General features: G+C 39.1%; 1 protein-coding gene across 5 annotated transcripts in view; it reads right to left on the reverse strand.

Moving 5' to 3' along the window:
- Nucleotides 1-1,086: 1,086 nt before the first annotated feature.
- The window catches only part of LOC122079291 (phenylalanine--tRNA ligase beta subunit, cytoplasmic-like), a 51,664-nt gene continuing 37,200 nt past the window's right edge, over nucleotides 1,087-15,550 (reverse strand). The window contains exons 15-21 of one of the 5 annotated variants that reach the window (XR_006140406.1): nucleotides 13,633-13,707; nucleotides 9,966-10,073; nucleotides 4,144-4,239; nucleotides 3,970-4,053; nucleotides 3,187-3,276; nucleotides 2,992-3,078; nucleotides 1,087-1,250 (exon numbers count right to left, since the gene is read on the reverse strand). Coding sequence is in view for 1 of the 5 variants with exons in the window: in XM_042645645.1 (XP_042501579.1) it covers nucleotides 3,208-3,276; nucleotides 3,970-4,053; nucleotides 4,144-4,239; nucleotides 9,966-10,073; nucleotides 13,633-13,707 (432 nt within the window). In the remaining 4 variants the exon portion in view is untranslated. Of the gene's footprint in view, nucleotides 1,251-1,388; nucleotides 1,504-1,994; nucleotides 2,685-2,715; nucleotides 3,079-3,186; nucleotides 3,277-3,969; nucleotides 4,054-4,143; nucleotides 4,240-9,965; nucleotides 10,074-13,632; nucleotides 13,708-15,550 lie in introns of those variants that run through there. The other 4 variants (XR_006140407.1, XR_006140405.1, XR_006140404.1 and 1 more) reach the window with 4 other exon arrangements.

Here is a 15,550-nt window from a genome sequence, read left to right on the forward strand (position 1 = left end):
GATTTCGTCCTTCAGGTCTAAGATCATCCTCTTTAATCCCGAGTCCTCGGACCTCTGTTTGTCTCCTTGGTGCTGATCCCCATGCGGGTCTCTGGTGGCTCGTCGCGTCCTACTTCGGGGTGCGGGACTCTCCCTTGCTCGGCTTCGAGGGTCACGATCGGCCCTCGTCGATCCCGTACTGCTTCGGTCTTCTTCTCGAGGCCTCTCAAACTGGACGTGGGGACCTGGGGGTGCTCCGCCGGTCCTATGGGAGACAGCTTTGGAGACCTCCCTCATAGTCTCGGCCATCCGGTTATATTTGTCCTGGAGGTCTTCGAACTGCTGCCTTGTCACGTACTCCTGGGCCGCGGGAGGCTGATGGTCGCTGCCTTCGCATACTGAATATCCAGCCGACCGCTGGTATCTGACGGACACTTCCCGGTTGTCCTGGCCCCTTTCTCGTCCAATCTCCACCGAGGGAGGAAGCTCCCCTGAAGGTTCTTCCCCCATGTCTATGTTGGACGTCGCTCTCGTCCTTTTTCGGTTGTAGGTTCTCCCCACCATTACCGTCGTTCCCACAGACGGCGCCAATCTGTTGCTGCCAAAAAACCCCGCTAGTCCAACCTACACAAACACAGACGATGGAGACCCGGAACTTAGTCCGGGGTTAGTCCTCCGACGCTCAAGTCAGGGTTGGCCGCACAATTCAATAAAGGAGTAATGGTGAGGGTATCAGAGCTTACCTTCCCCTTTCTTCCGTGCCTTCTTATATAGCTCTCCGGCCTTAGGGTTTTTTCCCCCTTCTTCCCTCTTAGAGTCCTACTCGAATATGTCCACCCTTCTGGGGGGAATATTCCCCTCATGCAGACGACGTGATCCCGCGTGATTCTGCGGGCGTGCCTCGGTGATTGAGCGTGCTCGAGTGTGAGTGGTTTCTTGGAGCCTTCGTCTGGCGGAGGACACGTGTCTCAGAGTGACACGTGTCCTTGGCCCCACCGAGAGGTTATTTTGGCTATATCAGGTCGAAGCCATCGAGGCCGGATTAATTGTGTTACAGATTAGTAGCCCATTTGACTCATCTTGTGTTCTGTGGCATTGAAGGGTAGAAAATCAAACAGATAATAAAGAGAACACAAAAGACGCCTAAAGAAAACCAAATTTAGCAAAAGTACTGCCTGCTGCAAGCAACACAGATTCAGATCCAAACATGAAATTGAAAACGATTCTAAAATTTGCACTGAATGTACCAGGTAGAACCATAGTTGTCATGGCTGCAATAACAACAATAATGAAACGGGTTAAGTCCAAATAGTCCCAATGAACAAAACCAGCATAGAAAAAAAAAATTCTAAAGATGAGAACATTAACTGCAGATGAGATTATGTTTTTACAGCCAATTTAAATAATTCTTGCCCGTGTAGCTCACAAAATCCTTGTTTTCTTCCTCTTCTAATTCAGAGATGACTTTATTCTAACTTTGAGTTTGGTTGTGCGACTCCACAAGCTGAAACATTACTTGGGTATCTCAGAGAGAGAGAGAGAGGAGAAGAATGGGAACAAATGAATGGTCTCTTAGACATTTCTCAAATGGGGGCATTTTGGAGAATATAAAAAAATATAACCTGACTTAACAGCGATTTCTAACGGTTGGTGTCGTTAGATAGAATTTTTTTCTTGTAGGGGAGGTGAGTGATATTTTCAAAAAAGTGAGGGACCAAATTGATATTTTGCCATAGTTCAGGGAGGGAAGCGATGTTTACTCTTTATCTTTTGGGATCCCCTATAGCCTAAAGCCCAGCACTGCCCTCGGAGTCCCATCCAATTGCAATAAGGAGAAAAAATTTCCATCACCACATCCATAACCGGCCAGATAATCTTATTTATTTACATCCTCGTCATCAATTTTTCTACCCATCAGGAGTAATTGGAACAATTACTCATTAACGGAATATATATATATAAATATATATATATATATATATAAATATATAAATATATATATATATATATATATATTAAACCTGCACATTAAGCTTGTTTTGTAAGAGCTTTTAAATATTAGTAAACCCACAATGCAAAATTGCTTACAAGAAAATGTTGTGCCCCTCATTTCCTCATTTACAAAATTGGCCCCATTGAGCACCCAATCTTGTTTAGACATAAACACCCAAAAAGTGACAGTACAATGTAGTGGGAGTTGAAATCGAGAGGCTTCATGATAGATAATTGAAACCTTGTCTATAGTAAATAAGACGATACCATCCCCTTTTTTTTTCTTTTTTTTTGTGGGTGGGGGTGGGGTGGGGTGGTGGTGTTTCTAATATTTACATTTAGAACAAATGTAACCGAATAATAGTTTTGTTAGTACACGTTTGTTAATAAGCTGAAACATCAGGCAACATGTATAGAGAAACCATAGACTTGATGATCTAGAATTATGGGAGAAATACAGCTTCCCTAACTACTTCCCTGACTATAGCAATTCTCTAACTAATTACAGCTTGCGAAGACGAAAGGATGGAGCATTGCACAAGCTTGGAGTAATTCAGAGGAGTCAAGTCATCTTTTGGATAAAAAACCCACATCGTAGCCTTGGAGTGTCGCTCCTACTTTTTTGGACGTTTATGAACTCATACCACTAACTACATTTCTGCTCAAGCCTACCAATGAAGTGGTCTTGTTTTTAGCTCATTTGACTTATGCATCTATGAACAGGAAACAAAATATCATCGTCTCTAACAACAAAATGCATATAAAGTTTTATTTAGTATTTAATTTCTTCTTCCTATCAAAAAAAAAAAAAAATCCTTGACTACTTCCTGAAATCACTTCCCTTTTGCCAGGATGAAAGACCATTGTTTAGTCCAAGTATACATAATTTTGTAACGCCAAGACAAAAAATGCCCTTCTAAATTTTCCATAGTTGTGTTAGTCCAAAAAATGAAAAGCAGAAAAGAAAAAAGAACTCCAAAAGTTGGTCCATGAATACATAATATATGTAGTTGCTCTCACCAGATTTCATTTATGTTACTTTTACTCTCCCACAGACTGCCAGAATTCCCATTCCAAAAAACCTGTGATACAACAGTAGCGAACTACCTGCAATTTTCAACATTTTTTATGAGGACGCAAATGCAGAGGAAAGTGTATCAATTGTTATAAAGTAGATAATCGGATGAGAGAGAAGGAAAGAGGAAAGTAACTAACCTCCAGGGCATGGAGCTTATCCTACAAGAAGGATTCAATGTTAACCTCCATGAAGGAACATGGGTCTGGGATGTCAAAGTTACTCGAGACCTAAACCACATTAAAAAAAAAATAATAATAAAATAAAATCGAGGTATTGGAATAACATTAAAGTGATACTCCATTTAAAAACACTTGCATAGAAGTTTCTCTTGATCTACAGGTTTGTCCCATACAAACCTTAACTATAATAAGCAAGGATATCATTTCAGTCAAAGGCAGCAACCTAACAAGTGAACATGAACATAATGCCAAAGATTGAAAATTTACAAAGAAACATATTTTGACCATCATATTTGAGAAATTGTGTCAATAATATGTGAGATTGGGTGAGGGAACATGCAAGAAAATAGTGCATTCACATTCAGTGGTAGAATTATTCGAGTTCATAAGTTGAAGATTGTATAAGATGTCTGTTGGATTGTTAGAGCTCAAAAAGAAGTATACAGGTCTCTCTTTTCCTAACCACAATTTTGGTAAGAGGAAGGAAAATGTAATGCTTCCTTCTGAACTCATGTTCTCGACACGGATCAAGACAAAAGACTAAATTTTCCGATGGAGCATCAAACCCATAGAAGCAAATTATCAGGACATGTTTAATGTGTAGGAAGCTGGAAATAATGACAACCACCCTCCACCTTTTTTCAACAATCCAAAATATGAATCTCTGGATCTACACACACATGCTTGAATTCAATCAGGATAAATTACTGAAGGTGTTTTTTGTTGTTTAAAATTAAATACCTCTGGATGCACAATGCCAAAGGTTCCGATGTGCTTCCCTTTGAAAATTATGCTAGCTTGTCTACCGGGAAGAAATTCAGGCTCCTTCAGTAAAAATTAAGACAATTAATATTGCATGACTGAACACTCCATAGGTAACAAATAGAAAGAATAGAAAGCTAAATAAATGCTTACATCTGACAGCCTAATGTAGTAACCTGTCTCATCTCCAATAGGAACAAAAGGTGTCCCAAGTACTTCCATGATTCTGTCCACCAGGGAATGAATCAACTGGAGAAATAAAAAAGAAGCGATATGGAGATCAAAAACAGCACAACCTTCCAATCAAATATCAGTAGAATGACCAATTTTTTTACGAATGACATGATATTATCCGAGAGATTAAAAATGAAAAAGAAGAAACAAAATAAATACACTGATATCCTACCAGGAAACCACTTAATATGTTTTCCCACTGTTGTTGCATTCATCAGATAACTGTAATGCATTTTCTTGCATGCAAAGGTTCCAAACGACAACTTAGACAAATATAGACTGCGACAAAAGGACCCACTTGGGAGATTGGTGAGGTGTCCCCACCAAGAATACAACAAGTACCAGTGGGGTTTGGGAGATCGGTGAGAGAGTGTAAACTTTAGTCCCACATCGCCTAGGGGGAGATTGCTGAGTTAGTTGATAATCTCTAGCCTCATTAACATGGCACAACACATTTTAAAACCTCGAGACCCATGGATCAAAGAGGACAATATTGTACCAAGGTTAATGAGGCCGTGGCGTTACAGATGGTAACAGAACGGATCCCACCAGCATATGGGGCCATAGCAGGGACGTTGTGCCCAAAAGGGTGAAGAATGTGACACCCAAGAATACGGCAAGTATATCAGACCCACCTAGGAGATTGGTAAGGTGTCCTAACCAAGAATACGACATGTACAAAGGGATTTGGGAGATCAGTGATAGTATGAAAACTTTAATCCCACATCGCCTAAGGGGAGTTTACTAAAGTAGCTAATAGCCTCTAGCCTCTTTAACATGGCACAATGTGTTTTAAAGCTTTAAGGCCCATGGTCCAAAGAGAACAATATTGTGACAAGGTTAATGGGGCCGGGGGCATTACATAGGCCTTGTAAAAAAAATTGTAAAATAAAACACATTTTGATTACATGATCAAGCTTTTCTCAACAAGAAAACTACTTCCCAACTAACTAGGGAGTACTACTTGATGTAGATAAGTCACTTAATGGGCTTATTTTATTGTAAATAAGCCTTAGGTTGGGTTATGTATGTGTTGGGCCTTTGATCCATGGGTTTTCTTTGTAATGGGCCACTTTATTGGGGCCTAAAATATGGGTAGAAAGTAGGAAAACGGGATTTAATTAATTAGTTTAGTTAGAGTCCTGGTTTGAGTCTATTTTCTATGTTATTTCAGTTTTCTAGTCAGTTTAGGTTTCCCAGATAGTTACGGATTGGGTTAGGCATTTTCTTTTTAGTGTTTGAGTCAGTTTTGAGTCTTCTATATAAGTTTGTAATAGGCTACAACATTGAACACGAATTTATTGATTAAAAAAAAAAAAAAGATGGCTTATGCTATTGCGCTGTGGGATGCAGTTGGGTGAGATGCCCTAGGTGAGATGCCTAAACCAGAGGGTGAGATGCCCATTCACTAGTTCTTCTTTCCCTTCTCAACCCTCCATCAAATTCTCTTTCTTTTCTTAATTCCTTTTATTTGTTTGTTGTGAGAGAGCATTTGAGAGCTAGAACCAAGCCTTTGGAGGACATCTTCTTTATTTAGCCAGAATTTCAAATCCTTCCTGGGATTAGGATCAGTTGTGATTCTATCTTACTACTGCTTAAACAACAAAGTTCCACTTGCATATGGGAAAGATAAAAATATCATAAGAGGCAAACATAGCCCGCTCAAATGCACAAGTGAAACCATATACATGATATAGCAAAAAAAATTCTAAGTAGATATTGCAACAAAAAAAATGAGAAACCACTCCTTTTCCAAAGTAAACTACATACAGATCACATTTTACTTAGTGCTATTGTCATTGGTGATAAATAATTGGGTAATTTATAGCACCACCCCTTGGAGAATGCCACAATTATAAGACCACCGCTTCTGTTTCACCAAATTAGACTCAGACCCCCTACAATCACTGTTAAGGAATGCTATGAAATTACGCTTTTGCCCTTATGAGTAAAACACTAGGAAGTTATCCATTTTCATTATCCCAAAAATACCCCTCTTCACCATTTTACCATTTCATTCTCCTTATCTCTCTCTCCTTTTCTCCTTCTCTCCATACCTACGACCAAGGGTTCAAACAAGTTCCAGCCGAGTACTGCTACTTCTGTTGCCAGCGAATACTTCTCCTTTCGTCTCCGACAAAAAGTGTGGTCCCATCGCTGTCGTCAACCACAAAACCATATACTAACTTACACTAACTAAATAATTAAATGGGATGGCACAGTAACTTCAAATCAATACAAAGAACCCAAATAGAACAACATGCCTATCATAGGGAGATTGTAGTCCAACACATTCAAGCCATAGGAGTCGCAAAAACTGTGAACAGTGGTTGGGTGGTTTGATGGAACTAGTGGTTTATAGGTTATTTCTCCTTGGACTCCAACAAAGCAGGTGGAAGAAAACGGATTTTCCTGTTCAGAGGTTTTCGAGATGAAAAACCCACGAGGACTTTGAATTCCAGCTTCTTGTCTTGCCATAATCTGTTGTTCTAACACCATTTTTCTGATTGAATCATCGGAACGGAGTTCAACATTTTGAATCACGGGAATCTTGGGTGCTAAAGAGTGGGTTGAAAAGAAGTGACCAGAATTCTTAATTCTGGCCAAATGGGAGACAGAGGACTCAGTTTTACACAAATGATCACCCAAACCAACGACCCCGTTCATGCAGGTTTTCGTCTCTGTTTTACCTTCCCTGGGAACAACCACGGTTCCCACATTAGGATTTCCCAGTTCAGAGCCAAACCCAGGTAAAGAAGAATCAGTGTTGGGACTTACATACCCGTTATCGTTGCAGACGAATAGCCAAAGAAGGCGAGGCTTGCCGTGAGACAGGAGCTTATCATACTCATCGATCATGCACCTAACATCCTCATCCGTGGTGATTAAAACCAGGTTCAGATTTTAGGTAATTCATATTTAATAAGGGCATTTTGGTATGTAAAATAAAATTTAATTGCTGACATCAGCATATAAGATATATTCCTTAACTGTGACTGACGGTAAGGGGTCTGAGTCTAATTTGGTGAAACAGAGGGGGTGGTCTTATAATTGTGGCATTCTCCAGGGGGTGGCGTTGTAAATTACCCTAAATAATTATTTTGCATAATGAAAGAAAAAGTCATAAACATTATCAGCCATTTCAAGCTGCAACATGACAGTATTTCTTGGTTCAGTATCAACTGCATGCTTTCAAATTTAATTACTATTATTGTTGTAACTAAAAAAGCTCTATTAAGGAAGAAATGCAATGTCCTGAAACTGGGCGCAAGCCCTTCCAAGAGAGCCGTAAAGCAGATCCCACTCATTGAATGATTCTTGTGTACATAAAAAAATAATTCATGGCCATCTTCAGCCTTGTTAAATAAAGCTGCAACATGACTAACATTTCTTGGTTGTCAGATGAAATGTTTCAAACTTTCAGCTCTATTTCGTTAAGTAAATAAAACAGTTTTTCAAAGAGGAAAAGCAATCCCCTGAAAAAGACAGTGAAGCCTTACTACATTATACATGCCTTCCAAGAAAGCCTTTAAATCTCAATAAAAAAAAAATTATCTTAGAAAAAATAACAAAAGTAGCATGCCCTCCGCCTATTTATACCCAAAATTTCTATAAAAACTGACAAGTCCCATGCCTTAGAAGCAACCTAATGCAACCCCAAGTTCAAAAACCCCAATTTTGGTCGCTATTGCCCCACAAGTGACAAATTATTCAAATTGAATGAATAGTGGCAGTTTCATAAATATCCAGAACAGTTCAGGACCCTTATGGTAAGGTGAATCAAAGGAACAGTATATATAATCGGGCAAGTAAGTGTGCTTAGATCAATTACAAAATACACGAATAAGAAGTATGCTACTTAATTATAATAGTTGCGGCTACTTGGCCTATTGGGAGCTTTTTTGTCATGGTGGGAGGTTTCAGAAGTCACTCTGCAGGTCAAGACCGTAGGAACAGAAAAGAACTAGGGAGAAGACCTTATTTAGATGGATTGGTAGTGCAGGTGGCCCTGACGAATGGAGTTTGGGAACAGGGACCAAATGAGAAATAAGCTTGAAGGGAAGGATTCAATGGGAATTTCAGAAAATCCTGGAATAAAACAGAAACCAAATATTGAAGGAAGTGGCTTTGTGTAGTTATGATGGATTCTGTCCTTACTGGTAATTTAGGGAACCATCCATCTCCAACCTCACAACATCACTCCCTAACAGTAAACCAGACTTGATTTCGAATGGGAAATTTCACTCATATGACCACAGATTAACTGAGATTTCGGATAATGAATCACAATCCATAGACCACACACTAAGTTTTTTCTTTGTGACTTAGTCATAAAGTCACAAGTCTATAAGCAAGTTTTAAGGGTATGAATATGATCAAGTCTTATTCAACTTGTATATATTTTAACTTTTTTTAGTTGGGATAAAGCTATGTTGTTGTTTATGTTTTACCCTTTTCCATGAGATTCTGCTACACTTCTTGCAATTTTCTCTTTAATTTTGGGGCATATTTTGGTGCCAAAATGTCCCTGTGTAGTGATAGGCAAGTTTCGAGGATAATCGTGTATTTTACAAGTCACCTATTATGATACTCAGTTGAGAACCTAATATTTGTTCCTTTCATAAGTTTGGTACTCAATCAACCTATACAGTATAGGAAAAAGGGGGAGGGGGCCCATATCTTTTTACTCCCTTCTCTATCTGGGAGTTGAGAACGACTGGCCTTACATTGACGAATCTGAAAGACTAGAGAACCAAATGAAAAGAAAATATTGTACTTGTTTCTATACTTGCTTTGGTCTAATAATTAGTCTAGAATTCTAGATTGTGTTACTCAAATCCTTAACAATGGGCAAAGTATAAAAATGTTTAAATTTAGATTTTCAGTAAATGATTGTAGATCCTAACCTAGATGTCTATATTTTGGTAGTTCTTTAGATACATGTGGAGGGTTCAAATAAAGATCATTGGTTCTTTAGAATTAGTATAGACAAACTTGATTTTTTGAATTACAATAACGGTCGTTGGTTCCTGGTTTTTATTTTTATTTATTATTATTATTATTATTATTAATTTTTTTTTTAAATTAGCCCCCCAAATTGGTGTAGGGTCAAACGACCAAACAATGATCTCTTACCCATTAGTTTTAGTCAACACAATATTTGCCGCAAGTATTGTGCTTCCCTGTATCATTTGTTGAATTGAGCATGGCCTCTCTTCAAATCAGATTCTACTCTCTTTTTATTTGTAATATTTTTTTCTCTTTATATATATCTATATATATATGTATATTGAACTGTTCATAACATAATCAGTTAAGGCAATTTTCCACCAAAACAATAGCATTCATGATATGACAACAACCAAAGATCATTCTCATAGAACAAAATAAAAAAGATCACTTCTGTAACAACATGTTCATAAATATTTTAGGAAATTGGAATGGTAATGGAATTTTCATAACTTTTTAATTATGGCGACATGAATGCTAAATAGCATTTACGTAATTTGTTGGGTTAACTGTGATAGTAATGATATTTCTGTAAATATTCAATTCATTGTATATTTAATTCAGTTTGTTACAAGGGTTAGTTATTAAAGGATAAAATACAATTAATATATATATATATATATATATTTCTACCAGGTAGGCAATAATCAATATATTAATTAGTGAAGGTAAAATTTTCATAGGATAAATAACCACATTAAACACCTCTTAAGGTTCTTACGAAGTAATACCTCGAATCCTGAGTTAGCACCACAATATAGTGCAGCAAGTTGGCGACGATTTCTTGCACCAACGTCTTTTGCCTCATCCAATACCACCACATCACCCACTTCAAATATCTAGAACCCATAATCAATTATCCAAAACTAAGAACACATAAAATGTTATTAAGCATGTTCAACTCAAAACCAATACCAGAAGTAAGAACATGAGCAATTAATTACAAATGACAGTTCAATATAAAATACATGACCAGAAGTGAGATCATGAGCAGTTAATTACAAATGACAGTTCAACATAAACACATGGACTGATAAACAATACACTAGAAACAACACATAAGATGGGTTCCTGGTAAACAATGGACACTTGACTCAGTTACCCTAATCCAATCCAATATAAAGTGGATTATCAAAAACAAAGAATTGCACATTATAATGAACGTGTAATAGAACAAGGTTTTAGTTGGGATAAGGCTGAGCTGTGTTGTTGTAATAGAACCAGGTTTTATATTGAGAAGAAAAATCAAACGAGTACCCCCAGCCAAAAGGGCGAAACTTATTACAACAATCAGAGGCAATGATGGCTCCAACAAGGATAGAATTATAAATGATGATACCATTCCATTTACTGAGATGTTACCTAGACTTATAAGTCTCAAGCACACAGGGCATGAGAAGAACCTGAAAAGGTCCCGTCAGCATGGAGAACGGGATGGAGATTTGAGGTTTGTTTGCTGCCTTCTATGATTGCAATTTTTCCTAGAGGTGTAATGTGAATTCCTCTACGTGGTGGGTGTGGAATGGATTTTTTTCAAACATCATGCTTCTGGTTAAAGAGCATTGGGAAGGATGTCCAGCAGAGGATAAGGCCACAATCATTTGGAAGTTGTCCATTGGCTACCTGGTGGAGTATTTGGAAGGAAAAAAATTTCAGAAGATTTGAAAGCTATGAAGGAAGAATCAAACAGGAAAGTTAGGAGAGCTAAGAAGTTGGCCTCTGGTTGGCAGTCCATTGTTCCAGATATGGGGGTGGTTCTTTCATTTATTTATTTATTCGTGGGGGGTAATACATGTAGAATATGAGATTCTAAGGATGAAATTGTACATGGGTGAGGGATAGATTTTTAAGTTATGTAAAGATTGTGTTTGTTTTTTGTAGAGGGTCCAGCTTGGACTGTTTTTTTATAAAGAATTGGAGTGTACAGGTGACTTTTATTCCAACTATATTAATGAAATCCTTACCTTTTACCCTAAAATAGGAGGGAGATAGACGGAACCTACCATGTGCGAAACCCGTTCCCCTACCAAAAATCATTAGCTACAAAAACCAGATTGCCAACCAATAAAGCAGCAAAACAGAACCCCATTGAACTAGACAGCCCCCAAGAAAGCCCCAGAAGTAAGAAGGACAAGAAAAATCAATCCCCACCAGTGGATCCTCCTAACTGCAAGGTCCACAACATAAATTTGTAATAAACGACCTCAAAACAAGTAAGATCATTAGGCAACCTCACACTACCCATGCTCGACCTTCACACGGCCTCTGCTGCAAATAGTTTCTAAACCCCCTCCCAAAAGTATGAACCTAACTCCTTCCTTAGTCCTAACCACAACTGCATGCTTCTACAATATTATGTTACTAGTCCAATACAACACCGATTTTTCCTGCTACTAATATTGATTTGTTTTGCACTGTCTCAACCCAAATAGTAATTTTCTGCATTCAAACAAGATTTCTCAATTCATTTTCAAAAGGGGACAATCAATCTTACATCCCCAAAGATTTTTTAAGTCCATACATCCTCCTCTCTAGAGGACGGACCTCGGCACAACGGTAAGGTTGCTCCATTACGACCTAGCGGTTGTGGTTTTGAGTCGGTAAACAGCCTCTCCATGAAGAGGGTGTAAGGTTGCGTCAATTATGACCCTCCCCAACATTGCAATGACAGGAGCCTCGTGCATTGGGTATGCCCTTTTTATACATCCACCTATCTGATGTTTATTAACTACCAAAAAGCAACATTTTAAAGTAGGTTAGTAAGTATTCTCGCCCCAACACTGGCTAAAGAACTCACTGAATGAGTACAAATGATGCATGGAGGATTGAAGCTAATAAAGATCATTGAACTGCATTCTCCACGTAAGATGAAACAACATCCAAAACCTTATCCCAACTTAATGGGGTCGGCTACATGGAGATTCCAAGCAAGGACGAGCGTGAGGATCCATGCAAAAAGATGACGGGTTATGGCTAATTATAATAAGTTCTAGCCGTCAACCTAACGCACCACTACAAATCAGCCACATGCTTATAACGCAAGACGAAAGCTGAAGGAAATAAGCAATCCAAAATGTAGTTGCATATGATTCCAAAGATAGATTTCCATTGAAGGTCCCGCAGGGAAAGAATTCTACAAGGTCTCTCCCCACCCTTCCTGGGCCATGCAAAGGAGGACTGGAAGGCAAGAAAGATTACAACGGAAAAATCAAGGGCAATTTGGAAGAACTTGGAAACAGTTTTTGGATCTCCTCATCCTAATTAGTACCCATTTGGCGTTTTGGTTAGCTGGAGATCCTAATCAGTACCCATTTGGCGTTTTGGTTTGCCAGCTAACCATAAGAAACAAAATAAAATAAAACAAAAACTTACTATTCAGGAATGGCTTCAGTATTTGAAAGGCCAGCAAAGATTTCTGGAAATTTGGTTTAGGAGGAATAAGTTTCATTACGTGTCAAAAGATGGTGCATCCAATATTCCAATGTCCCCAATATGAAGGCTAGACATTCCAGACAGGACACACCAGAAAGATAATCCAAACTTTAGGGAACCGAATAGTGAGAGAACAAAAATTGTAAATGTATCCAAGGATTTCTACTTAAGAAGTAAACCTTTCCTATAAAGTCCAGACACATTCAGTGCTTCAATCCGCATAAGCCTCTTCCTTTGTAGTTAAAAGTGTAATTCAATCAATAGCCTATTGTCCCTTTGGTGAAAAAGGGTCATATTTTAGGAAGTTTCACATAGTTTGCTATGTTCTGGAGGTTGTGGAAGGAATGAAAAGAAAGATATTTCAAGAAAGAAGAGAACATTCCTATTAATTTACAAAGACACAATCCGGCAGATCTTGGACAAGGGTTTCAAAGCAGCCATCATTTAGACACCTATTTAGAAATGCTTCCATAGATAAATTGGACAGTCATGTTTTTGAATGAATTTTTCTATGTGCTTTGTGGATTTAATTTTGTCAGAAAATGTACAAATGATTACACCAAACAGTTTTCTACCCCCAAAATTTCCACAAACTGCCTCAGTTATTCCATAAAAACAAGCCATGTGATAAAGCAGCACGCCATATCCATCCCAAAGAGTGAATGATGGTGCAATGTGTTTTCCTGAAATGAAGCCCATACATTCAGTTCAAACTACCCACAAAGATGTCAAAGACTCGACAAATCCACTAAGTTCAAGCAAACATTAAAAAAGACAACATTATGTTTGCTAAAGAATGACTAGTTTTATAGATTTGAAGCATGATAAAACACAAACTAAGCCAAATGGTCGGAAAGAATTTAAACAAAATAAAGGCTATTAAAAAATGTTCAAAAAAAAATTCCACACAGGTAAGAGAAGGCATGTGTCACACCATAAAATAGAATCCTGCATCTTATAGAGTACCTTTATGGGCTTTGGATGGTCTTTGTTGTGCCCCACAGTTTTCAATATGCCTGGCATGAGACTTGTTCGAGACATCTGCAGAAAGCAAAGACTTAGCCGAGCCACAATATTTTCAATACATGAAGCAAAACTTGGTGATACAAACAAAAATTCACACTTACATTCATCCATAGTTGTCAAGGGGCTAGGCGACCCAAGGTGGTTTTGGTGGGGGGGGGGGAACCAAGGCGCCTAGTCGATGCCTTAGTCGCCTTGCTGGTGCTGCCTGGATCCCCCCCGCCCCCAAAAAAAAAATCACCTTGGTTCACCTAGGAGCCGTGGCAACTATGATTACAAATTTGTAACCACGACTTAATGCTGTAATATGGTGACAAGGGCAGAGTTGTCATAGGGGCATTATTGTACTTGTACTCATATATCATCTATTATAAATAAAGGTGGGTTGGTGTTGGTTAGACACAAGTCACATTTCCCAAAATCAACATGTTATCAAAGCAGAAATCCCATTCTGGGTTTCAAGCCTACCGGTTGCCAAAACCCTCTCTCGTCCCTCTCAACTCTTCTTCTTTTGGGCAGCAAGCCCTTCTTCCCCCTTGGTGGTGAATTTATCCCACTGGGCGCCCCTTTCTTGTTTGCTGTTTTATCCCTATAGGTCTCTATGCATCATCAGATATGAAAATTTTTGGTTCAGTTCCATTCTGCTACACTTGGCGTAGCATATGATTTGTTCCCTAAGATTGGTTCGTCCATTCCTTTTAAGATCAGCAAGGATGGTGACTTTAGATGATATTACCGCATCAACCGTTTTGGGTGTAGTGAGTCGTGGTACTCATGGTGACTATCCTTCGTTCCCTGCTAGCTCCATCAAGTTGGATGGGAGCAATTATTTGATGTGGTCTAGATCCTGTCAATCAATTCCCGTGGTTATTCCGGGTATCTTACAGGTGAAACTGAGAAGCCTACAGTTGTTGGTTCTGTTCAGAAGAAGTGGAGCTCTGACAACTCCCTGGTTATACCACTCCTATGGCATTTGATGAACCACATATTGCTCGGGGTTATTTGTTGATGTGTATGGCTTCCTAGATCTAGAAGACGCCTAAGGATACTTATTCCCAAGTAGGGAATGATGCACAGGTCTATGAGTCGAGGAAGAAGATTCATGAGACAGAGCAGAAAGAGTTTACTCTCTCCCACTATTACTCTGAGTTGCAAGGTATGCGGCAGGAGTTGGATTTTTACGATGATTTTCAGACCATTTTCTCTACTGATGCTACCGCCTTCAAGATGCACGAAGACAAGCTTCAGGTGTACTATTTCCTGGCTGGTCTGGCTGTGGAGATTGATTAGATTCGGGCACATATCCTGAACCGTGACCCCTTCCCATCTCTAGAACAGGCCTACTCTATGGTTCAATCTGAAGACAGCAGTTGTCCTGCCATGCTACAGCCTTTAACACAGGAACGATCAGCCTTATATTCTGGTCAGCCCCATCAGGGTAATGGATCTCAGTCCCATGGTGCTTCTACGAGGTCTGGTGATCAATCTACTGCTGAGAAGGACCCTGTGAAGTGGTGATTTTTGTGGCAAGGTGCATACACAAGAGAATTTTGCTGGAAACTTCATGGGTGGCCAGCCAATTCCAGGGGATGCGGTTGTGGTCAATCCAACGAGTCCCAAGAAAGCCAGACTGAGACATTTGCTACTGATTCTGCTACCCCATTAGTGCTTCCCTATAACAGGATGATTTATCTCTTCTGCATCGTCAAATGACCAAGTTGGAGCCCTCATCTTCATCTGCTGTTGCTTCTGCCTCTACGCCGGTTACATCCAAGTCCTACTCTGCTCACTCAGGTATTTCCTTGGTGGTCATTGTGCATTTATTGTATTTCTTCTTTGGATAATTGACTCTGGTGCAACA

The sequence above is a fragment of the Macadamia integrifolia genome, chromosome 5 (genome assembly GCF_013358625.1).
Source record: "Macadamia integrifolia cultivar HAES 741 chromosome 5, SCU_Mint_v3, whole genome shotgun sequence".
NCBI lineage: Eukaryota > Viridiplantae > Streptophyta > Magnoliopsida > Proteales > Proteaceae > Macadamia > Macadamia integrifolia.